This window comes from Rhincodon typus, chromosome 8 (genome assembly GCF_021869965.1).
Source record: "Rhincodon typus isolate 14 chromosome 8, sRhiTyp1.1, whole genome shotgun sequence".
NCBI classification, from domain to species: Eukaryota; Metazoa; Chordata; class Chondrichthyes; order Orectolobiformes; family Rhincodontidae; genus Rhincodon; species Rhincodon typus.
In genome coordinates, this window is record NC_063339.1 from 54309119 (window position 1) to 54334118 (window position 25000).

The window sequence follows — 25000 nt, forward strand, 5'->3', positions numbered from 1 at the left end:
GATTATGGACTTCATGAATCTCGTGGCATCAGGTCAAACATGGGCAAGAAAGCCTCCTTGAAATTACCATTTACCAAACTGATCCTCCCTCCCACAGCCTATCCTGTCTCACTCACCAACCAATTCACCACTTAACTGCTATCCCACCTCACTGTACCTTCCTTGCCACACTGTTCCCTGTGCCCCTTGTCACCCTGGTTACTACCCACAACATCATACCCTCATCACCCCCTTGCTATCCCACTCACCATCCCCTCACCATCTTGCCCACTGCCCCATCAGTGCTGCCCCCCCAATACCATCTCACCCTCCCACTTGCCACAACTCACTGCCCCTTCTTAACACATCACATGCTGCTTTGCTGGCTGACCCCTTAGAGCCCCCACTAACCAACCCCCTCACACCCTACTCACCGATCTCCTCAACCATCCCTCTCACTGCTGATCCCACGCTGCTAACTGTCTCACTTGTCACCCTGTTTGCATACCCCTCACTCTCCTGCTCGTTGCCCCTCACCCCACACTACTTATAATCAGCCAACACTTTGCTCATATTACTCACTTCGCCCCACTCGCTGCTTTATTTCACTTCTCCTTCACCCCTTTGGTCATCACTCCCTTGCTGCTTTGCTCTGAACAAATATAGATTTTAACCAGTGTTTGTTTGTTGTTTAAATCTAAAGATTAAGTAAACATCATAATTTAAATAAAGACCCCAGTTATCCACAGTTCCAGATTTTCCCAAATGAGTCACTTAATTGAATACTGTTAATGGTGTTTCACTGAGCTGTTGGTATTATTGTTCTCTTCGCTTGTGTCAGTTCAGTTTCAATACTGTTTGATGCAGAAAGCTCCCTGCAGTATTGTTGTGATGTAAATGTGCCACACATCCTGTAACTGCATTCTTGGTCAGAGTAACCCCTGTACTTGTAATAGCAACAAACACAGCCTTTCTTTACTTCTGCTATGACCACTCCCATAATCCAACCAACTCTTCCATTATTTACTGTCTGCACCCTTTCATCCTATCACTGACCATTCCTATTTTATCCAGCCTCAATAGCGGAAAGGTGGTAAATCAGATGAAGTGGGGGAACTGAAGTGTTGATTGTTCTGAGAGATCTGCAGGTTGTGCTAAATTCTTTGACAGGCACCAAGGATATTGAGTTGTGTCCAGAGACCTGGCATGTGGAACAGCTAGTCAAGAGGAATAAGGAAGTTTACTTAAGGTTGAGGAAACAAGGAATGGACAAGGCTCCAGAGGGCTACAAGATAGCCAGGAAGGAACTGAAGAATGGACTTAGGAGAGCTAGAAGTGGGTATGAAAAAGCCTTGGTGGGTAGGATTAAGGAAAACCCCAAGGCATTCTATACATATGTGAGGAACAAGAGGATGGCCAGAGTGAGGGTGGGGCCAATCAGGGATAGTGGAGGGATCTTGTGCGTGGAGTCGGAGGAGGTAGGGGAGGTAATGAACACTTACCTTCAGTATTCACCAGTGAGAGGGACCTTGACGTTTGTGAGGGCAGAGTGAAACAGACTGATATGCTCAAACAGGTTGAGGTTAAGAAGGAGGATGTGCTAGAAATTTTGAAAAACATGAGGATAGATAAGTCCCCTGGGCCAGACGGGATACACCCAAGGTTACTACGGGACGCAAGGTAACTACGGGACGCAAGGTAAGAGATTGCTGCACCTTTGCCAATGATCTTTGTGTCGTCACTGTCCACTGGAGTAGTACCAGATGATTGGATAGTGGCAAATGTTATTCCATTGTTCAAGAAAGGGAATAGGGATAAGCCTGGGAATTACAGACCAGTCAGTCTTACTTCTGTGGTGGGCAAATTATTGGAGAAGATTCTGAGAGATAGCATTTATGATTATTTGGGAAAGCACAGTTTAATTAGAAATAGTCAACATGGCTTTGAGAGTGGCAGGTCATGCCTCACAAAAGCCTTATTTAATTCTTTGAGGATGTGACAAAACACATTGATGAAGGTCGAGCAGTGGATGTGGTGTATATGGATTTTAGCAAGGCATTTGATACGGTTCTCCATGGTAGGCTCATTCAGAAAGTAAGGAGGCATGGGATTCAGGGAAATTTGGCTGTCTGGATACAGAACTGGCTGTCCAATAGAAGACGGAGGGTGGTAGTAGATGGAAAGTATTCAGCCTGGAGCTCGGTGACCAGTGGTGTTCCGCAGGGATCTGTTCTGGGGCCCCTGGTCTTTGTGATATTTATAAATGACTTGGATGAGGAAGTGGAAGGGTGGGTTAGTAAGTTTGCCGATGACACAAAGGTTGGTGGAGTTGTAGATAGTTGTGGCTGTTGTAGGTTGCAACAGGACATTGAAAGGCTGCAGAGCTGGGCAAAGAAGTGGCAGACGGAATTCAACCCAGAAAAGTGTGAAGTGATTCATTGCAGAATAGCAGGTTAATGGCAGGATTCTTGGCAGGGTGGAGGAACAGAGGGATCTTGGGGTCCGCATTCCTAGATCCCTCAAAGTTGCTACCCAAGTTGATAGGGTGTTAAGAAGATGTGTGGTGTGTTGGCTTTCATTGGGGAATTGAGTTTAAGAGCCACAAAGTTATGCTACAGCTCTATAAAACCCTGGTTAGACCACACTTGGAATATTGTGTTCAGTTCTGGTTGCCTCATCATAGGAAGGACGTGGAAGCTTTAGAGAGGATTTAGAGGAGATTTACCAGGATGCTACCTGGACTGAAGGGCAGGTCTTATGAGGAAAGGTTGAGGGAGCTAGGGATTTTATCATTGGAGCAAAGAAGGATGAGAGATGACTTGATAGAGGTGTACAAGATGATGAGAGGCATAAATAGATGGCTAGCCAGAGACTTTTTCCCAGGGCTGAAATGACTATTACGAGGGGGCATAATTTTAAGGTGATTGGAAGAATGTATAGGGGAGGTTCTTTACACAAAGAGTGGTGGATGCGTGGAATGCGCTGCCAGCAGTGGTAATGGTGTCAGATACATTAGGGACATTTAAGTAACTCTTGGATAGGCACATTGATGATAGTAAGACGTGGGGTATGCAAGGTAGTTTGATCTTAGAATAGGATAATACATAGAACATAGAACAGTACAGCACAGTACAGGCCCTTCGGCCCAATGTTGTGCCGAACTTTTACCCTAAACCTGAGGTCTATCTAACCCCCACCCGTACCTTATACTATCATCCATATGCCTATCTAATAGCCGCTTAAATGCCCCTAATGAGGCCAACTCTACTACCCTCTCCGGCAATGCATTCCACGCCCCTACCACTCTGAGTAAAAAAAAAAACCTACCTCTGACGTCTCCCCTATATCTACCTCCACTCACTTTAAAACTATGGCCCCTCGTAATAGCTACCTCCACCCTAGGAAAAAGTCTCTGGCTGTCCACTCTATCTATACCTCTGATCATAGAACATAGACCTATTATCTACCTATCATCTGGGGCAGGCACACCTCTCAGCTCATTGCTGTTGGCTTTGAAGCTGTGAGGGAGAGACGGGAGCTCCTCTTCCCTGAGGGTGGCAAGAGGAAGCCACAGCTGAAACCAAAGAAGTTTGAGTGCAGAAAGGAAAGTGAGAAGAAGCTCAATTCAGTGCAACAAGCTCATACATTCTGTCAAAGGGCAACCCCTTTCTAGACAGCTGCCCAGGCCTCGCACTCTTCAGCAGACACATCACCCGAGGAGCTTTGTGGCATATGCTAAACCTGAACATGGAAGGGCTGTACTGCCCAAGCTCTTTACTCACTCACCTGAATGGCTCACAGTCAAAGATCTGTATCCTGTCACCTCTGAAACACCCTGTTCATAGGTGGGACACATGACATTGGACACAAAGGACAGTGGCCTTATCTCATTTTGTTTTTTTTTCCTTCCAGGAGAAATGGGTCCATGATGGGAGGGTTAGGGCCCATTCAGAAGAGAAGATTTTCTTCTGCTATATCACCCCAGTGGTGTGGGCAGCAACAGACAGGCTGGGAGAGTGGAAGAGTAGAGAGTCCACCCTGGCAAAATGGGAGCTCTTTGTGGATCTGGTGATGTCAGAAGGAGAAATGGTCAAGAGGCTCCAGTCCCATCCTTTGGCTCCTTACTTACTAGATAACACCGAAAAAGTTACAGCACCGCACAGCTTTCTCTCTCCAGAGCTAGAAACACAGAAAACAGGAGCAGGAGTTGGCCATTCAGCCATTCAAGACTGCTCTACTATTCACTATGATCAAGGCTGATCATCCAATTCAGTACTTGTTTCTACTTTTGCCCCATGCTCTTTGATCCCTTTAGCCCTAACAACTATATCTAACTCCTTTTTGAAAACATTCAATGTTTTGGCCTCACTCACTCGCTGTGGCAGAGAATTCCATAGGATCCCCACTTACTCGGTGGAGAAATTCTGACCCCCTGGTTCTGAACTCCCCAACCATCGGGAGCATTATTCCTGCATTTACCCTGTCTAGTCCTATTAGAATTTTATAGGTTTCTAGGAAATCCCCCTCATTCTTCTAAAATGCAATGGGTATAGTTCTAACCAATCTAGTCTCTCTTAATCTGTTTGCGTGTCTCCCACATGCAGCCTCTCCCTCTGGCTCCACTGAGGAGCCGGTCAATAGAGATGTTCATCCAGCTCATGTGCATTGTCATGGCTCAGGGCTGGGAATGCAAAAGCTCCTCTGGTGAGTAGATAGCCAACTTCTTGGGGAAGCATTTGCAGCAACACTTAGCATTCATTTCCTGAATGTATTCCCAACATCCCCAGGAAGCACGAGACTCCATGCAGCATGGACCGAACAGTAGTATAGGTGACACACAGATCTTTGGCGAGGATGCCAGCTGCACACCAGCTGGTGATGTCCAGCACACATTCAGAGCAACTGGCAGGGATATATGATCTAGAACCTTGGTAAGAACACCCCTAAAACATTGTGCAAAGTTCTGGAATACATGCCATATAGGGAGTGCAACTGAGGCTCAGCAATTACTGATTACTGGGTACGTCTGTCCTGTGAGGACAGATTGAGAAGACTGGGCTTGTACCCTTCAGAGATTAGAAGAATGAAAGGTAATCTCATTGAAACTTACACAATTATTCCAGGGCTTGACAGAGTAGATCCAGATGAGGACATTTCTCTTGACTGTGGGATATAAATCCAGAGAACATGGTATCAAAATGAGGGGAAAGCCATTTGGGACTGAGATGAGAAGGAACTTCTTCAATCAGATGGTGGAAATCTTTGGAATTCTCTAGTTGAGAGAGATGTGGAGGCTTAGTCAGTACATTCAAGACAAAGATCAATAGATTTCTAGATATTAAAGATACCAAGGGATGTGGAGACGGTGTAGGTACATGGCATTGAGATAGGACATCAGCCAGGATCTAATTGAATGGTGGAGCAGGCTACAGGGGCTAAATTACTTACTTCTAGTTCTTTTTCCGACATTCCCATATTACAAATGAGGGACATCCACATCCTGCTCAGTTTCCTTGGCCTTTCCGAGGACGAACAGTGCAGCAAGGCCACATAAGGGCTGCTGTCATATCAGGTTCTTGGTGGTTTAGGTACAATACAGCCATCAAGTGTTTTCTCTTTTAGACAAAATTAGCATGGGTAGCCCCTAAGGGGCACTGGAAGGAGAATCAATACACCAAAGGAATTTAAAGTATCACTATGGTAATGATGATGATAGACCTGTGGTGCTATAGGAGGCCAGATATGTACCACTGGAGTCTGCCTGCACCCTCTCCAAGTACACCTAGTTGTAACCACAGAAGAAAGGCAGACAGTCAATAAACACGTCCGCCAGCCACTTCCTGTACCTGTTAATGGCCACTTGGGCCAGGTCCACTATCAGACCACCTGATCTGCCTCCCACTTTTCTTACTAGGAATCCAAAGATTGGGTTCTTGCTGCTGAAGTGCAACCAAAAACTAAGTTAGTTAAAGTCCCTTCAAATATCAAAAAAAAAAGAAGAGGGGCAAAAGCCTATAACAATTAACATAAAAGTGTGGGTTATGGATTCAATGCCATTACAAATTACAGGCAGCTTGAGAATTTTGTGAACCTACTTAACCAAGGACCTCCACCCCAACTTCCCAATGGTAAAGAGGAATATCCCCAAAGAGAACGCCCTCCACTGTGGTGCCACTAGACACCAAGATGGATCACCAGGACATGTCCAATTGGGGACAAAGGTCACAGTCCAACAGTAGCCCATACAGGAAATCCCTCTATGCTGACAAAGGGTATGGAATGAATTTCCTTGAGGGCCAAAATTGGAGAATGCAAGTCCCTGACGAAAGTTTCAGAGTCCAGGAACAATGAGGAATTCCATTCAAATCTGGGTCAGATCAGACAAGACACCTATCACGAGCCTGAGCTGCCTCAATATCCCATGTCTCCAGGGTTGACCATTTTAATACTCGCAATGGTTTTGGCTGTATGCAGGGTATTGAACAATGCCAATCCACCATGTTCCTGCACCATCATCCAGCTCACTTCTGTGCCATCCACCATGCCCCAAGTCAGGGCATTCCAGCAACCTGAACTCTGTGCCAGCCACTTAAAGTTCTACTGGTGAAGTGCTGATTCCTGAGCAGTGGCATCCTAACAAAATCCACTATTCCTGATCAGATAAAGATCCAAGGTGACCACATCCCAAACTCAGGTCAGGTCCTAGTAAAGACAGGTAACAAGTTACGAAGACAAAATTGATCTACAAGCAGAAACTTCGGATGTTACTCGAGGCTGTGCACTTGGCCAAAGTAATAAAGACACACCATCCAGTACGAGACTCATCATAAAGATATCACTACAAGTTCTAAAGATAGAGAGTCACCATTTGGTTGCAAAAAGAATACTCACACCTAACTACCCTCCATTAGCCAGAGACTCAGAACCACAGCTATGACCTAGAATTCTAGAGCAAAAGACAGCACTATGAAGAAGTCTTCACAGAAGTCTTTCTGCATTAATCTTTCGGTTTTTTCTTCTTTCAGGGCAATCTTCTGTTCTGCCAACTTTGCAAAATTACCTCTTTTTCTTTACTCTATTGTTATTAGTTAACCAAGGATGGTGGGTCCTTGAGTTATTTCTTGCTTTGGAATGCATACATTCTATGCATTCTGAAATATCCCCTTAAGTATTTGCACCTCTATTCTTTAGAAAGCTTTGCTTTTATGCCCTTATAGTTGCTACTATTTAAGTTTAAAATAGTAGTTTTGGACCCAATCCCCCCTCACTCAAACCAAAATATAAAAGTTAATCAGATTATGATTACAGTATTTACAGGTCCCATCACACTGACATCATTAATTAATCCCATCTCATGATACATACCATGTGCAGTATAGCCAATTTTCTGGTCAGCTCCAGAACATGCTGTTCTGAAAAACATTAGAGAATGCTTTCAGGGTAAACACTTCTTCCATGCTACTTCTGCCCAACTGATTTAAGTCTAGATGAAAATCCCCCATGATTATCTTTCTATCTTTCTACCTTTCTAACAAGCACCAGTTATTTCTTCCTTTACACACCATCCTCCTGTGGAAGATATCATACTGGACTTCAAACATTAACTTGGTTTCTCTCTCCACAAATACTGTTGGACCTCCTCAATCACTTTCTTTTTATTTCAGGCATCCCCAGCATCTGCAGTATTTTGATTTTATTTCAAGAGTTGATGAAAATGTTCAATACTTGAGCACCGAGTGCCACTCTTCATACCTTCTGTGTTGCACAGAAAGATTCAAAAGGCATTTTTCCCCTAAAAACCATTTTGAATAATATGCAGGATCAGAGGCAATATGACATCATATGCGATGCACACACGACAGGCAAGAGTTAAAACATTAAAAATTTAGTATTAAAGTTATGTAAACATTTATAAAACAATGTACAGTTGTGAGATATTAAATGCACTCCATGTGTAAAATTTTAAATGCGAAGCTGTTGGGTAACGATATATAGCACCTTAATTTGTCATCATTTCCTACCATTCAACTTGAAACCTGTGGTATAAAAAAAGTGAAAGATGATGCCATAATCAATCCATGAACAGCCTGGGGTACTTGCTCAATAGGATATCATTTATCTACTACTGTAGCAGCTGAAAACATTTAGTACATTAGATTATGTAAATTATGTTCAAGTTGGAACATGTGTATAGCAGAACATGCAGATAGCCTGAATGTAATAAACAACTGTGATTTTATAGAATCCCTACAGTGCAGAGATCATTCAGCCCATCCACAAGCCTTGCGATAGACCTTTCTTGCTAACCTGACTACTTCAGGATTTATGCCATGTGCATTAGATATTTCTTGAGCAGTTAATTGTATAAGTAATACATTATTGGATTGTGTGTTTAGGGTAACTCTAAATATAGTTTATTCAAGAAGATCGAATTTATGAACTATCATAAGGTATAATTAACATTCAACAATTGAGCTAGCTAGCCTTCACTAATGTCATTAATATTTCCAATTAAGTAATTATTCTGTTCTCAGTTTACTGCTCTGTATGAATTAATTACACAAACACCAAATCACATGAGCTTGGCCATACACCGGAAGAATATGTATCAGACAGAACATCACAGCTGGGCATGATAGTAATGTACTTTCAACGAAATCATGTGTCAAGATTATATTACTAACTCAACAGTCTAAATTTGTCAAGTCTTTCAAAGTTTAACTAAGTCTAGCTTAACAAAGAAAACTTGAGGGCGAAATTACGTGTTCAAGACGGATGCCCATTATGCAACCTGACAATTTCCTTTCTAGGGATTGGACATTGCATGCTACTACAGACAGGAGTCAAAACTTAAATTTCAAAATATTGTAGTTGCTGTAAATCTGAAATAAAAACAAGATGCTGAAAATGCTAAGTGGGTCAGGCAGAATGTGAGAAAGGAGCAGTGTTACTGTTACAAGTTAGTTATAACTCACAAGGAAGAGTCCAGGTGAAGTTTAAAGATTAATTTTGCCTGTACAGATGGCATTCCTCCAGCATTTTGTTGGTTTTGGACCTCCGATACCTTCAGATCCATACTTCAGTATTGTGCTTTTATTAAAGGCTGCTTACACTGAAGGGCAAGCATCACTCAAAAGGATTTGCTCAGTGCCTCAACTTTTCACTATACTGTGCTAATGAGTTGAATGAAGAAACAAAAATGATCTGCATGTAGTATTTATCATGCACAATAACTAATAGAGTTGAATACATAATGTCAGTGAGATACAAACAGATGCGAGTAGCCAAAACAATAGTAGATGGAGCTTGATTCGGGAACGAATTTGATACATCTCTCAGGTGCAGTGATCTGAGCATCTAATGGAGAGAAATAAAATGATTTGGGAGACAGAAGATCACAATGATTCAGTACTAAAACCAGTCAAAAAGACTGAACAGAATGTTGGTATTGAAGTCAAGTGGACTGAATATAAAAGGGTTAAAGTTTAGTTCCTTTGAATAGAGCCTTGTGTTAACTCACATCTGAAGTACTCCTTCAGTTTTGATGACAACTATGGCTTTGGAAAGAAGTACGGATTCACCAAATTGATTCCCAATCCAAACAGGAAATGGCTTGTTGGTATTGCAAGACTAAATCCAGAGACCCATGTAACGGTCTGGGGGTCTGGGTTCAAATCCACCATGTAGATGTTGAATCCAATAAAATAAAAAGCCTGTATTTCAGAGTCGAATGATGACCACGAAACCATTGCTGATTGTAAGGGAAAAAACCATCTGGTTCACTAATGTACTTCAGAGAAAGGAAACTGCTATCCTTGTCTGGTCTGGTCTACATACAACACTAGAGCCATGTTAATTTGGTTGACTCAACTGCCTTCTGGGCAATAAATGCTGCCAGCTATAGGCCATGGACGAATTTAAAAAATATGGATAGTCTACAAAAACATTCTGTATTCAAAAAAGCTTGAGAATGAAGCAAATGGGGCGTTTACACAAATTTCTAGCCAAACACTACTAACATGGAATAATGTGACCTGGTCCTTTTGCTAATCTCAAAAATGACAAATCTGATCCTATTTTAAATATACCCAGTAATCAATAAACACATTGTTGTCTACATTGATCTTTAAAGGTCCTCAGTTACTTCAATTTGATAGAGTTCCACCTTTATCAAATTTGATCATAGGGTATCACATTTCTTAATCCTACAATGTATAATTTATTAGCAGTACATAAACTTCATTTTGCAATGTCATCCAGTGTGGCAGAAAGATGCAAATTCCTCATTCAAAATAAAAAAAAAATAAAACAACAAAATCAGCTCTGATATAATCCTTCTCACTCCTGGATATTTATGGATTGTTAACATCTGAAAATTGACAGTCTAAAGTATTTGTGCAGGACGTCATGGGTACACAATTATTGAAAGAAATTCATTTTACCTTTCAATTCTAACAGCTGCTCCCAAACTAATGACTGAAATCAGACCATATGAGATTGCAGGTTTAACTGTAGAACATGAATCCAGAAAATGCTTTTTTTTCCCCCTCTTGCATGCATATTAGTTGAAAGTGCTTATCCCCAAATAGCAGGATCTTCCAAACTGACAGTACCTGCACTGAACTACATGCTCCAAAGCAAAAATCACAGATCACGAAACTGATACCTGAATTTTCACAAGTTTTAAATGTTCATTTTTCCCCACACAGGATATCGCTTAAAGGTTTACTTGGACAGAATTCCACACTTTTGGTTAGTTTCCTCAGACTTCAGAATCTTAAGCTCCATAGTAAGCCAATGTCAGAAGATAACATTTGAGAAAGCAACTTCTACTTCTTTAATACTATTTTGCTTTTAAAAAACCAATCAAGCAATGACTTGTATTGAAATTGTCCCATATTACATACCACTTCTGATGTAAACAGTTGATTAAAACCAATGGTTTCTATTTCAAAAATAATAAGGTTTATCTTTGAGGCTTCGGATGAGACCTTTCCATTTGTATCTTTGTCTTGGTTGTTAGCCATAGGGATCACACACAAGAACTTTCAGCTTAGGGTTATATTATAATCAGCTACATGTCCCTTTTAGGTATACAGAATCATACTATTGTGACACTGGTAGTAATCCTACCATCCAAAAGATAGTAGGATTACTACCAGTGTCACAATAGTATGATTCTGTACACCTAATGTGTCAAAAATCTCCTTGATGCTACTAGCAATCCGAGTAGAATTACATTCCAAAAGAACTGAAAACAAGGTTGGATCACAATTTTAACCATCTGTGATACATGCCCTCCCTAGTTTTTATTGTAATTTGAGCCATTTCAGTTCTGAAGAATCGAAAAAAAAAGTTAGATTACATTCCCTTATTGGTTATTCAATTAATCACACCTTTAACACTTTCATAAACCATTTAAAATAGTATGGGGCACTTAAATTTCTTAATCATTAATTCTGAAAGACAATTGTGTCCACTGGAGCATTTATATTGGCTTCATAGTCTCCCTGATTGTATAATACTCTACAAAAAAGGACAACTCACTCAAAATACCACTATCACTTGATCTTGCTGACTTAACTGGCTTCTGGCCCCTGAATGCATTACATATAAAGCCATTCCCCACAAATTCCAACATTCCAGAGTCAGGGGGAAGCTGAAGCAATCATTACCAAATTCGAGTCAGCCTGATTTTAACCTTCTGGAAGTACCAATTACAAATGGGAACTCCTGGCCAACACCTCAACACTTCTAATTTCTTCTGAAAACTCAGGTGTATGACTAAGCTTGTATTTACCCTTCCAAATTCCTCCATTGTTCTCCATACCCAATTATGGTAATCATACATCAATTCTGAAACATGTTGGAATACTTAAGTGAATTAACACAATATGCAGCATCCATACACATTCCTTTACTCTAGTTGGTGCACTTGGATAGATCCCATACTTTAAAAGGAAGCCAGCTGCTGCCACCTCACTGAACCAAAGTCAACTTCCAAACAAAACAAAAAAAACTTCTGAATTTATCAACTTATTAGCTCTGAACCAGGAAATAAAACACCACACTATTACTCACATAGCTCATGTTTTAAATGTCCTACTTCATATCAAATTTTTTTTTTTTTTTTTTAAAAAAAACAGTACACACAAAACTGCTACATCCTGCATTTAAAAAGGAGTTTATTACTTCTCAACTGAACATAAAACGTTCGCAAAAGATGAAGAATCCATAAAGTCTTGACTATTTCTGGTCAGAATTTAGTTAAGACAACTTTGTCAATCACACTTAGAGCCAGGATGTTGTGATTAGGATTGACTTTACACAATTTGATTATCCACACAAGAACTTTTGTTTCCAGGGCATGTTGAAGCAGTCTGCTTAATTACAAGTCATTACAACTTTAGTTACAAGTTGTTAGCTGCTATTAGCAAATATTTACAATAGATTATTTACTAAGTGAGCAGAATAATTATTGCTGCAAGCTTTCCCACTGATATCTAGCCACCAACTTAATGGTTGAGAAGCAGTGGCTAAAGACACTCAGTAGATGCTAGTTCCATTGCAAACACCAAATAAACTGGAGGCTGAAAAAACTGGCAAAAGAGGCTCAAAAATAGGAAAAAATGTGCAAACAAAAAAGACTTGGTAAAGACTTCGTATTCTAATGTAGGATCATTTAAAGACTTGATATGATAGAGAATATTTCCAACAGTGGGAACAGGGAAGAATTAGAACTAGGTTGTTCAAGGGTGGAATCAGAGTACTTCTTTACACAAAAGGTAATGTAAATCAGAAACATTGCTTCGCTTGACTGCAGAAAGACTAATTAACAGCAATTTGAAATTTCAAAAAACTTTCAACTGAAAGATCCTTGCTAGTCAAAAAGCCTGAAGAATTACAGAATTAAAGCTGGGATCTAGAATTAAGACACAGATCAGCCATAATTTCATTAACTGACAAAAGTCATGGGGCTGCATCACCTACTCCTGTATCCATGTTCTCATTCTTGCAAAAATAAAAATGGAGTTACCCTAAAAGAAAGTGTCCTTTAAAATAGGCATTTGAAGTAGTATTGCACTCAATATCTAATAATAGAGATATCTTGAAACAAAAATACTTTTCATACATTAAAAAATGACAATTTAAATTGCTCATGAGCTGTTTGGAACATCCTAGCATTCAAAAGTGCTCCATATTACCTCATTATCAAAATGTATTCAGCTTAAAAAGTTAAAGAACCTGTAGAGATCATCTTAAGGATAAAGATGAATTTCTACAACGTTTAAACAATGAATTTGTTCCAAAACATTGCTAGTATCTTCACTCACTACTACAAAGTACCAGATACAAAATTTCAAATGTTTTACATGTATTCAAAAATTTCATTTCCTAACATATAAATTGAGTATTGCTTCAAAGAAGCAATTTTTAAACAAAAACCTGTAATTTGACATATTGTAGGGAGTTTATTCCCATGTATTGTGTAAAATTACATGGAAAATTATGTCAATGAACATTAAGCAGTTAATAAAATTCACAACTTATTTTCTTCTAGAAAAGCATTCCATGTACATGCAATATTTGACAGCTATGTTTGGCTGCCTGGCAGGACTTTCCTTTTATCCAGCATAGGAACTATGTCCAGTTTTGCCATTTGTGGACAAGGATGACAAGACACAAAAGCATGCGTTTCCCATAAATAGCTCTGACTAGCACAGGATTACTCTCAGCATGCAGATCAAATTCTCCAGTAGGACAGCAACTGTTGGCTTTGATCCAAATGCAGCAATAGCTGATATCCAAACTGTAACCAGAACAGTCCCCGGGTCACATTTAAAAGGATTTTTGTCTATTCCAACTTTACATACATACACTCCCAGAAGAAACTGCGCTTTTCACAATTCAATTTAGGATCCCTGAGTGTTTGCAGGAAGTCTCCTCAGTTATAAAAACCACTCCATTCGAGTTCAAATCTCAAAACATTCATACTTAAATTGCAAAAGCTGAAGCTTTGTGTAGTGACTCTGAACAGAATGGCCATCTTAAAATATATTCAGTTTGTGTATTAAGATACAAAACTCAATTGTTAATGTAACTTGACATTGGCATATTCATGAAAATATGCCTACCTTCACTAGCACACTTTGGTGTAATAGGATAAGTTTGATTAGCTGACTGATTAAAGCTGTAACTTACAGCTCAGTCAAACAATGACTAATTCAATTTAAGCTTGTAACTTCTATTTTGAAAATACTGGTTTAAAAACACGAAATGCTTCCACTAAATTGGAAATTATAAAAATCAGTAAAACTATTGCAAATATTACAGTATGATCGTTCACAAAGGAGTACCAATAGTGAGTGCAGGTTACATTTCCAGTTAGTATGTTTTATCAGTGGAAAATGAAAACAAAAGCAGCAATCGGCCATAAGCCACAATTTTTATTGTAAGCGTGGCCAATTTTCTGATCTCAAAAACAATGTTCCATTTAAGGCTCTAGTATACAGTAACTGCCATCATGACTGATTTTTGCATGTTTGCTTCAATGTTTAAAAAAAACCCTAACATGGTAAACATTGACTCCCATTCTTTTTTCAGTAGTGTACATTCCACTGGAAACAGAAGGCAACATAAACAACTCCTTCCTTAAGGTCTGCACAACAGGAATGAAAACGCAAGAGTTACAAAATCACTGATGATGCAATTACAAACTATAGAAACTTGGTTGGCATTCCTTAGCTTTTTTTTAAAACAAAATAAAATTACAAAAAGTGCTTTGATGCATAGCGTAGAACACATGTTGCCATGACACAAAACTAGGCTATCAAGGCAGGAGTGGGTTATGAATGCACAAGAGCCTCATGGAACTACGATCAAGTGCAACTTCAATTACAATACTGAATTAATGGCTACCACCTGACCAGTGGACAATACTCTCAAGGTTTTCAAAAGCTTATACTTAGCATTTCTAAACTACTCACAAACGTTCACATTCATTGTACAAGAAACAAGGAATGCATGCAACGACAATTGTTTTGGCTAGAATGAATGACGTGAAAGCATTCCTTGAGATTCTACATACAAACTACTGGGATCAAACAGTCTAAGGGCAACCGCAGGCTGGCTGCTTAAGTTAATGAGATCTCCTTTACGTGGAAAAAAACTAAACTATTCCAACTTTGATCAAATGACAGAGCTGCAGAAATGGAAGCTCCATGAGTCAAGATGGCACTCAATTATCAGTACGCAAGGATATTCCTTCAAGTGAAACCACCACATTGCCTCCCAGTTTCTCTGCGAGTGCTATACGGTCCTGAATTTCATCTAATCCGTTAACTTGCCATTCATGTTTAATACCTGAAAAAAAACAGAAAATAGAGTCAAGTTGTTGTCGCACTACACCAACTTAATTAAGAATTGCAAACAATTGTAAAATTTTATAACCTGTAAATTTCCTTTTAATGGCATCCTTTGAGCTAGCATATATCATCTTGCTTTTGAGGGATGCTCTTTCCGGAGCCCTACAAAGAAAAAAAAATAAAAAAAAAGTGAAGATAGATAATAGCCATTGTTATGGCATGGTTTAACAAAGAAACCATTCATTCAATGCACATCTTCAATAACATACATGCCTCAGTCAAAATCTTTTTTTTTTTAAAACTACATACCAGAATATAAATACCAAATCTTCTTTCTTTGATTCTTTTGTCTCATATGTAGCATCATACAAAGCATAACGACAGTCGGTCTGAGGTAGCAACTGAACAAAAGACGTGTAGGGATCCTGCACAGTTTCTCCAATCTCACCCACCAAAATCTCTTTGGTTTCCTCCACAATTATTTGCTTTTTATCATCACTAAGGCAGAACAATATCGCTTTCTTTCTCTTCTTAACCTCTTCTGGTGAAGATGATTTTCTTACTTTCATGTCATTGAAGACTTTAATCACTTCATCATGTACTGTTACTCCAGAGGCCTGTTTGGAAATAAAAGGTTAAAACAAGAATGAGCACCACTTGAATATCACACAGCATCCTAACATGGCAATGAAATGAGCACTCCAAGTTAAACAGTAATAAGATTTCAAAAATGCAACTGGAAGAAACGCTCGTTGCAAATTTTATATAGCACTTAAATGTTTACATGAAAATGGAGAGCAGCCACCAACGAATTTACGTCGTGCAAGTTAAGGCTCGGGTGCCAGAAGCATCATCACTTTCAATGATGCAGTGGATTTAGACAAATTACAGCAAATTGTGGTATGCGACAGACGGGGGGGAGCCTTTGAGCTCAACGTTGTAACAAAAGAATCCAACAAGACTCATCTGCTCTTTTAACACTCAAGACATGCATTGACAACGCAAAAAGAGATAATCGTGATTTGAAAGAAATAAAACCCTGAATCTCATTAAAACTCATAGGCGTAAAAATTATAAGCGGCAATCGGTAAGCATTTTCTTAACAATGTGACGATGGGGATATCCTCTTTGATTATGTATTATCCCCTTTTCTTTCCCGTTTTTATTTTTTAAAACAAATCCAGATATTGACGCATTTACAAAAATAAACAAATAAATCGATGGACATTTCAAATTTGAACAGGGAGCGTTACTGCAGTTCTGGACCCCAACACTGGGACATTTGCAGGTTAATTCCGCCCTCCTCCTCCCCCCAACATACACCGGGTTCAGGCTACACTTCAGCTGCAACCATTTCCAAGTGGGAATGATGGCCGGACAGCAAGGAATCCGCTTCCAGAGACTTCGATACAAGCTGCCCGGTTAAAACGTGCCGAGGTCTCTGCTCCGTCATGGCTGCCGTCTCCTCGGCACCGACCGCCACCAGATCCATCCAAAATAATGATTAATAGCACGGAATAAATTTCAGGTCGAATAAAAGTGCCTTTCACGCGAGGGAAAAGGGGAAAGAAACGCGCTGAGGCGCAGGCTGGGTACCAAAACCTCGCCTCACCAACCTGCCGCCACTTTACCGCCAGGACAGCGGGAACTGCCCAGCATACGGAGAAACGCGAAGCCGGTGCCTTCGGTTCGGCTTGGCCAACTGGGCCGGCCACTAGCAACAACACTCACTGCCGCAGCTAAAATTAGGTTAAAATGGCCGCTGCGAGCTAGGCGCCGGCACCCTGGGACCACCACTCCAAACCCGGGGTGCGGAGAGACAGTAAACTGAACCATTCGTTGTGAGAAAATACAAGCTCGGCTCCCCGGGGTTTGCATCGAGGTGTGTGCCAGCTGCTGTCTCCCCTTACCATAGCGAGCTAGCGGCAGCGATGATGATAAGAAGCGCGCACACAACGGCGTTGCCGGCGAATACTCGACCGTTAAACAGCTGCAGGGAGAGCGGCCGTGGAGGAAGAGGAGGAGGAGGCTGGGCTCGACCATTCTCAGGACTCCGGGAGGGGGGGGTTTGTTTTGGGGATTGCAGGGCCGGGGGGGTGGTTTGCGGGGAGGAGAGATGCGAATGGAAGAACCGTCCACAGCGCGTCCGCGCTCACCGCCACCTCCACCACTGAACCCACATGGTCTGCTCCACCCCGACCACACCAACCCAACAGGCCACCTGCTTAGCAGAGGCCATCTCAATGCTGCTGCCACCAGACAGAATCGTAGGCTCAGGGCAGAACATGCACAAGGCTAAGACCGCGCAAACTAGCAAATTCACCTGCTCATGACAGTAGAAAGAATCTTACAACAAATTATAAACCACAGATGAAGATCAAACATGCGCAATCCCCATAATAAATATTTCCAAATTAGCCTACCCATATTAGTAAAGAATGAAATGTTAAAACAACGTAGAAATCAACGAATCAGGTCATATGCGCAATCTCTAATAAACATTTACAAATTATCCGGCTCCGAAATGTAAAATCACAGCATTTTTAGAGTAATTACACACTAACCTTCACGTAATTTAAGGAATGTTTTTATTGCCTCTGTTCGCACTTCAACCTTGTAACCATGGAGAAATCTTCTACTAATGAGAAACCAGCTGGTTTATAACATAACATGCAAAAATCTTAACATAATGATTCAGATCAGAATGTACGCATAACTCATTAGGTAAGTAAATCTTCAGTCAAGCGCGCACTAACCTGCCAATAATATCTATAATACGTAGCCAAGTAGTTCAGATTTGTAATAGTGCATTAAAATTTAGATTCATATAGGGACATTGAATAAAATCTTCTGAAGTTATCAAAGTCACTTTCATAACGTTTCCAGATGACAATTTGTTGAAACATTAACAATTAGGCCAACGTGACATTTCCTTTTTTTTTAAACGCGATTTTAATAATATGTATTCATGCAGTACCCTGACCGTATTACTACTTCTGGCGGTTCAAATTATTGACTCAAAATAATCAATGCCAAATATTTCATAATTCCAACATCTAGAGGTCTAGTCGAGAACTTCACGGAATAATGCATTTTGTGTATCAGCAATTGAGTTGCGCCGAATGGAAAATCGGTGGATAATGTTCTTTGCGTTAAATTCACGTAATTTAAAGGGAAAAAAATCAACATAACATGCTGAATAACTATCTTATGTAAAATACGCACAGTCTACTTACTTGTATCAAGGAATGGAGACACTAAAATAATTGGAATTACGCCTTTGTTCAGCAATAGTCTCCTGATATGATCAATTTTAAAATGAAATGTTTGCTCACTAATTTTATAGAATATTCCTTGAGGTATTTTTCAACTAATTTTTGACAAGCTCTTCCTCAGGACTTGCATTGTCCATCGGAATCAGCATTAATTCTCTCCTAGGTGCAGCAAAAGTCAATTTCATCCTTATCTCCTCAGCAACAAGTGCAAGGAATTTGTGGATTTCTTTGCCATTAAATTAGAGACTGTTCAATCAGCTGCCTCTGCTGCTTTCTGCCAGCTCCTTTCACCATGTTAATTTGGAAAACTTCACAGGATTGTACATTATATTCCATCATCCTTGTTCTTGCCCATTGATTTTGCCTGTATCCATCACTTTGAAGCCCTTTTGCATGCTCCACGCAACTCGCATTCAGACCTCGCTTTGTGTCATCAGCAAACTTTGAAATTTTATAATATTCAGTCCATACATTCAAATCATTGATATATATTTTGAGTAGCTGTGGCCTAAACACTGATCATTGTGATATCCAACTTGTCATAGCCTGTCAATGTAAAAGTATGGCCCTTTAATTCCTACTCTTCGTTTTTGGTCCACTAACCAATTCTCAATCTATGCTGATATATTACTCTTCAATCCAATTTACTACAATTTTGTATATTAACTACTTCTGTCATCGTCTAAAATGGTCTGTAGGGATACCTGAGACCAAGTGGAATGAGGGGCCAAGTGATGGATAAATTAAGAGTTTATTGGGTGAGAATTGTTTGTATTAATATGGGGAGCTCGTAATCAGAGAAAGTGAATTTTGTGGAGTGTAGTTAAATGAAAAAAAAGCTTTCACTAAAAGGGTGAACTTGGACTTTGTTTAAATACATTTATCTTCTAGAGAATAACATTTGCAGAAGATGATGATTTAGTCAGAAGGTACAGTTTTAGTTTATGATTATTCACTCCTGTTTACTGCTAGTGAGCCTTATGACCAGTGGAAGAATGAAGTGATCGTGTGGACCTGACTTACTGCTTTAAGTGGAAACAAGGTATGGCTTTAGCACTTTTGTTATCATACAGAAGCAAGATAAGAAGAAAATATACACTTGGGGCTTGATGATTTAGACACAAATGAAATTTGGACAAGTTATCTTTTATGGGTGGTTGTGATGGGAGATTTTAATTTTTCCAACATTGACTGGGATTCACTTAGTGTTAGGGGTTTAGATGGAGCAGAATTTGTAAGGAGCATCCAGGAGGGTTTTCTAGAGCAGTATGTAAATAGTCCAACTCGGGAAGGGGCCATACTGGACTGGTGTTGGGGAATGAGCCCGGCCAGGTGGTTGAAGTTTCAGTAGGGGATTACTTTGGAAATAGTGATCACAATTCTGTAAGTTTTAGAATACTCATGGACAAAGACGAGAGTGGTCCTAAAGGAAGAGTGCTGAATTGGGGGAAGGCCAACTATAGCAAAATTCGACAGGAGCTGGGGAATGTGGATTGGGAGTAGCTGTTTGAGGGTAAATCCACATTTGATATGTGGGAGGCTTTTAAAGAGAGGTTGACTAGAGTGCAGGACAAACATGTCCCTCTAAAAATGAGGGATAGAAAGGGCAAGATTAGGGAACCATAGATGACAGGTGAAATTGTGAGACTAGCAAAGGGGAAAAAGGAAGCATACATAGGGTCCAGATGACTGAAAACAGACGAAGCTTTGGAAGAATATCAAGAAAATAGGACCAATCTGAAATGAGGAATTAAGAGGGCTAAAAGGGGTCACGAAATATCTTTAGCGAACAGGGTTAAGGAAAATCCCAAAGCCTTTTATTCATACATAAGGAGCAAGAGCGTAAGTAGAGAAAGGGTTGGCCCTCTCAAGGACAAAGGAGGGAAGTTATGCAAGGAGTCAGAGAAAATGAGTTAGATCCTTAATGAGTACTTTGCGTCGGTATTCACTGAGGAGAGGGGCGTTACAGATGTTGAGGTTGGAGATAGATGTTTGATTACTCTAGGTCAAGTTGGCATAAGGAGGGGGGGAAGTGTTGGGTATTCTAAAAGGCATTAGGGTGGACAAGTCCCCAGGCCTGGATGGGATCCATCTCAGGTTTGAGAGGGAAGTGAGAGAGGAAATAGCTGGGGCCTTAACAGATATCTTTGCAGCATCCTTGAGCACGGGTGAGGTCCTGGAGGACTGGAGAATTGCTAATGTTGTCCCCTTGTTTAAGAAGGGTAGCAAGAATACTCCAGGTAATTATAGACCGGTGAGCCTGATGACAGTGGTGGGGAAGCTGCTGGAGAAGATACTGAGGGATAGGATCTATTTACATTTGGAAGAAAATGGGCTTATTAGTGATTGGCAGCATGGTTTTGTGCAGGGAAGGTCATGTCTTACCAACTTAGTAGAATTCTTTGAGGAAGTGACAAAGTTGATAGATGAGGGAAGGGCCACAGATGTCATACACATGGACTTCAGTAAGGCATTTGATAAGGTTCCCCATGGTAGGCTGTGGGAGAAAGTGAAGTCGTATGGGGTCCAGGGTGTACTAGCTAGATGGATAGAGAACTGGCTGGGCAACAGGAGACAGAGAGTTGTAGTGGAAGGGAGTTTCTCAAAATGGAGAACTGTGACCAGTGGTGTTCCACGGGGATCCGTGTTGGGACCGCTGTTGTTTGTGATATACATAAATGATCTGGAGGAAGGTATAGATCGTCTGATTAGCAAGTTTGCAGATGACACTAAGATTGGTGGAGTAGCAGATAGTGAAGGGGACTGTCGGCGAATGCAGCAGAATATAGATAGATTGGAGAGTTGGGCGGAGAAATGGCAGATGGAGTTCAATCCAGGCAAATGTGAGGTGATGCATTTTGGAAGATCCAATTCAAGAGCGAACTATACGGTAAATGGAAAAGCCCTGGGGAAAATTGATGCACAAAGAGATCTGGGTGTTCAGGTCCATTGTACCCTGAAGGTGGCAACGCAGGTCGATAGAGTGGTCAAGAAGGCATACGGCATGCTTTCATTCATCGGACGGAGTATTGAGTACAAGAGTTGGCAGGTCATCTTACAGTTGTATAGGACTTTGGTTCGACCACATCTGGAATACTGCGTACAGTTCTGGTTGCCACATTACCAAAAGGATGTGGACGCTTTGAAGAAGGTGCAGAGGAGGTTCACCAGGATGTTGCCTGGTATGGAGGGCGCTAGCTATGAAGACAGGTTGAGTAGATTAGGATTATTTACATTAGAAAGACAGAGGTTGAGAGGGGACCTGATTAAGGTCTACAAAATCATGAGAGGTATAGATAGGGTGGATAGCAAGAAGCTTTTTCCCAGAATGGGGGACTCAATTATTAAGGGTCACGATTTCAAGGTGAGAGGGGAAAAGTTTAAGGGAGATATGTGTGGAAAGTTCTTTACGCAGAGAGTGATGGGTGCCTGGAACGCGTTGCCAGCGGAGGTGGTAGAGGCGGGCAAGGTAGCGTCATTTAAGATGTATCTAGACAGATACATGAATGGGCAGGGAACAGAGGGATACAGATCCTTGGAAAATAGGTGACAGGTTTAGATAGAAGATCTGGATCGGCGCAGCTTGGAGGGCCGAAGGGACTGTTCCTGTGCTGTAATCTTCTTTGTTCTTTGTTCTATCAACTGTCCCATATATAATATAAACTAAGGATCGAGGCAAAGTTAAGAAATTTGAGAGCTCCGTGAGTTTCAGATTTAGTCTGAAAAGAATAGTCATTCCTTGTAAAATAGCTAGAATCAATCATTTAATTACCATGGATGTAGCAGAATCATCTAATCATAGAATTTACAGTATAGAAGGAGGCCATTCGACCAATTGGGCCTGCACCAGCTCCCAAAAGAGTTACCCAGTAGTCCAACTTTCCAGACCTATTTCTGTAGCCCTCTAAATTCATCACTTTCAAATGTATAAAGCCATAAAGACATGGAGTCTTACAGCACGGAAACACACCCTGCAAACCAACCAGTCCATGCCGAACATAATCCCAAACTAAACTAGTCTCACCCGCCTGCTTCTGGCTCGTATCCCTCCAAACCTTTCTTATTCAGGTACTTATCCAAATGTCTTTTAAACATTGTAATTGTACCCACATCCACCACTTACTCAGGAAGTTCATTCCACACGCAAACTATCCTTTGTATAAAAAATTAAACCTCATGTCTTTTTTAAATCTTTCTCCTCTCACCTTAAAAATATACCCCCTAATCTTGAAATCTCCCATCCTAGGAAAAAGACAACCACCATCAACTCTATGTAAAGCTCTCATTATTTTATAAACTTCTATCGGGTCACCTCTCTACTTCTTACTCTCCAATGAAAAAAGTCCCAGCCTATCCAGTCTTTCTTTATAACTCAAACCTTCCATACTCAGCAACATCCTGGTAAATCTCTTCTGAACCCTCTCCAGCTTGATAATATCTTCCTATTACTAGGCGACAGAACTGGACACAGTGAAACAGAAGAGACCTCACCAATACCTGTTCAACCTCAACATGACTTCCCAACTCCTTTACTCAAAGGACTGAGCAATGAAGGCAAGCATGCCAAACGCTTTTTTAAAACCACTCTGTCTATATGTAACACAAACTTTAAAGAATTATGTACCTGCACCCCATGTCCCTCTGTTCTACTACACTACCCAAGGCCCTACCAATAATTCTATAACCCCCTACACTTGTTTGTTGTACCATGCATTTATCCAGATTGAATTCCATCTGCCATTTTTCAGCCCATTGACCCATTTGATCGAGATCCCTTTGTAATCTTAGAAACATTCTTCACTGTCTACTATGCCACCAATTTTGGTGTCGTCCGCAAACTTACCAACCATGCCTTCTATATTCTCATTCAAATCATTTATATAAATGACAAACAGAAGAGGATCCTGAACTGATCCCTGTGGAACACCACTGGTGATAGGACTCCAGTCCGAAAAACAACCCTCCACCACCATTCTCTGTCTCCTGCCATTAAACCAATTTATGAATCCAGTTGGCAAGTTCACCCTGAATCCCAAGGGACCTAACTTTGCTAATAGTCTACCATGTGGAAACTTGTTCAAAGGCTTTACTAAAGTAAACAATGTCTACTGTTCTGCCCTCATCAATTTTTTTAGTAACTTCCTCAAAAACTCAATCAAGTTTATGAGACATGATTTTCCAATATAAAACATCCAGCCCTCTTTTGAAACCCCTGTGATGGACCAGACCACAACACCACCACCACCCCCCCCCCCCCCCCCCACCGCAAAATATATTATGAAGATTGCCTAGACCCTAACCTTTTCTTATTTTAATGCTAAGTGTAAGGTGTTGCGTTCCAGATGCAATTCAGTTGGTCAAACTACTTGAATTTAAGCAAAACACACTTTATTTTTACATTACAGTTAAAGTATAGATAAAATAAAAATAAAAGAATTGGCTTAACTGTAACTCTATTGAAATGCTCACCAAAATTATATACATTAATTCCTACTAATTAACTGTTCCAACATAGTAATATCCCATAAACACACCCTTGGAGAACCCCAGCTTTTAGCTGTAACATAGAGAGGAATTAAAAACTTCCACATCCAGCTTCAAGACCCCAGTATCTGCTACCGAAAGCTAAACTAAAAATCCTGGTTCTGTGGGAGCTTGACCCCACTTATTCAGGCTGCTGCTATTGTTCTAACTTTTAAAGAAACTCCAAGGCCTCACAAGCTGTTTACTTTATTGGCTTGAAGCAGACTGTTCGTTGCATCTGGCCCAATTTGTCTTCTAAAAAAAAGGACAAAATAAACCTCTTCAAGCCATAGTACCAATATACCTCATACGGTATCCACCTCCACCACTCTCCCAGGCAGTGCATTCTAAATCCTAACAACCCTCTGAGGAAAGAAGTTTCTCCATGTCTCACTCCTAGCTCTTTTGCTGACGGTCTTGAAATTGTGACCCCTAGTTACTGACATACTAACTAGTGGAAAAAAAAATCATTCTTTACCCTGTCAAAATTGTTCATAATTTTGAACACATAATCAAGGTCATCTCTTAATCTTCTCTGTACCAAGGAGAATGAGTCTAATTTCTCTAATCTTCCTCATATCTAAAATCTTTCATTTCTGGTATCATTCTAGTAAATCTCCTTTGAACTGTCTAAGGCTTTAACCTCCTCCCTTTAATAAGGTGCCCAGGACCAAACACGATACAGCAAATGTGATCTGACCAATGATTTGTAGAGGTGTAGCATCATTTCTTTGTATTTATATTCTATGCGTCTGTTTATAAGTCCAAGGATCGTTTAAGGCTTCTTAGCAACTGTTTCAACTTGCCTGGCCACCTTCAGAGAATTATGCGGTTGAACTCTGCGGTCCCTCCACTCCT

The 25000-nt window shown here is 40.5% G+C and overlaps 2 protein-coding genes across 3 annotated transcripts in view; both read right to left on the reverse strand.

Moving 5' to 3' along the window:
* The window catches only part of baz1a (bromodomain adjacent to zinc finger domain, 1A), a 65191-nt gene extending 59743 nt beyond the window's left edge, over positions 1–5448 (reverse strand). Inside the window, exons 1-2 of the mRNA XM_048600426.1 lie at positions 5428–5448; positions 3447–3553 (exon numbers count right to left, since the gene is read on the reverse strand). Of these exons, the coding sequence (XP_048456383.1) occupies positions 3447–3553; positions 5428–5448 (128 nt within the window). The remainder of the gene's footprint in view (positions 1–3446; positions 3554–5427) is intronic.
* Positions 5449–14411: 8963 nt separating this feature from the next.
* On the reverse strand, positions 14412–17386 carry cfl2 (cofilin 2 (muscle)). 2 transcript variants are annotated; one of them, XM_020529307.2, is made up of 4 exons: positions 17255–17386; positions 15654–15961; positions 15430–15506; positions 14412–15342 (listed from the first exon to the last, which is right to left on the reverse strand). In XM_020529307.2, exons 1-4 carry the CDS (start codon positions 17255–17257, stop codon positions 15218–15220), a joined length of 513 nt encoding a protein of 170 aa, XP_020384896.1. In that variant the 5' UTR covers positions 17258–17386; the 3' UTR covers positions 14412–15217. The 2 variants fall into 2 exon arrangements, with proteins under 2 accessions (XP_020384896.1, XP_048455717.1); XM_048599760.1 differs by lacking the exon at positions 17255–17386 and adding an exon at positions 16961–17091.
* Positions 17387–25000: the final 7614 nt, after the last annotated feature.

Bases quoted from the DNA above. Each gene is read 5' to 3' on its own strand.
- cfl2 (XM_020529307.2), bottom strand. The intron at 15,507-15,653 runs GTATGTAGTTTT...TTTTCTTTGTAG, and splicing joins GATTTGGTATTTATATTCTG to GGCTCCGGAAAGAGCATCCC. The intron at 15,343-15,429 runs GTTATAAAATTT...GTTTTTTTTCAG, and splicing joins CATTAAAAGGAAATTTACAG to GTATTAAACATGAATGGCAA.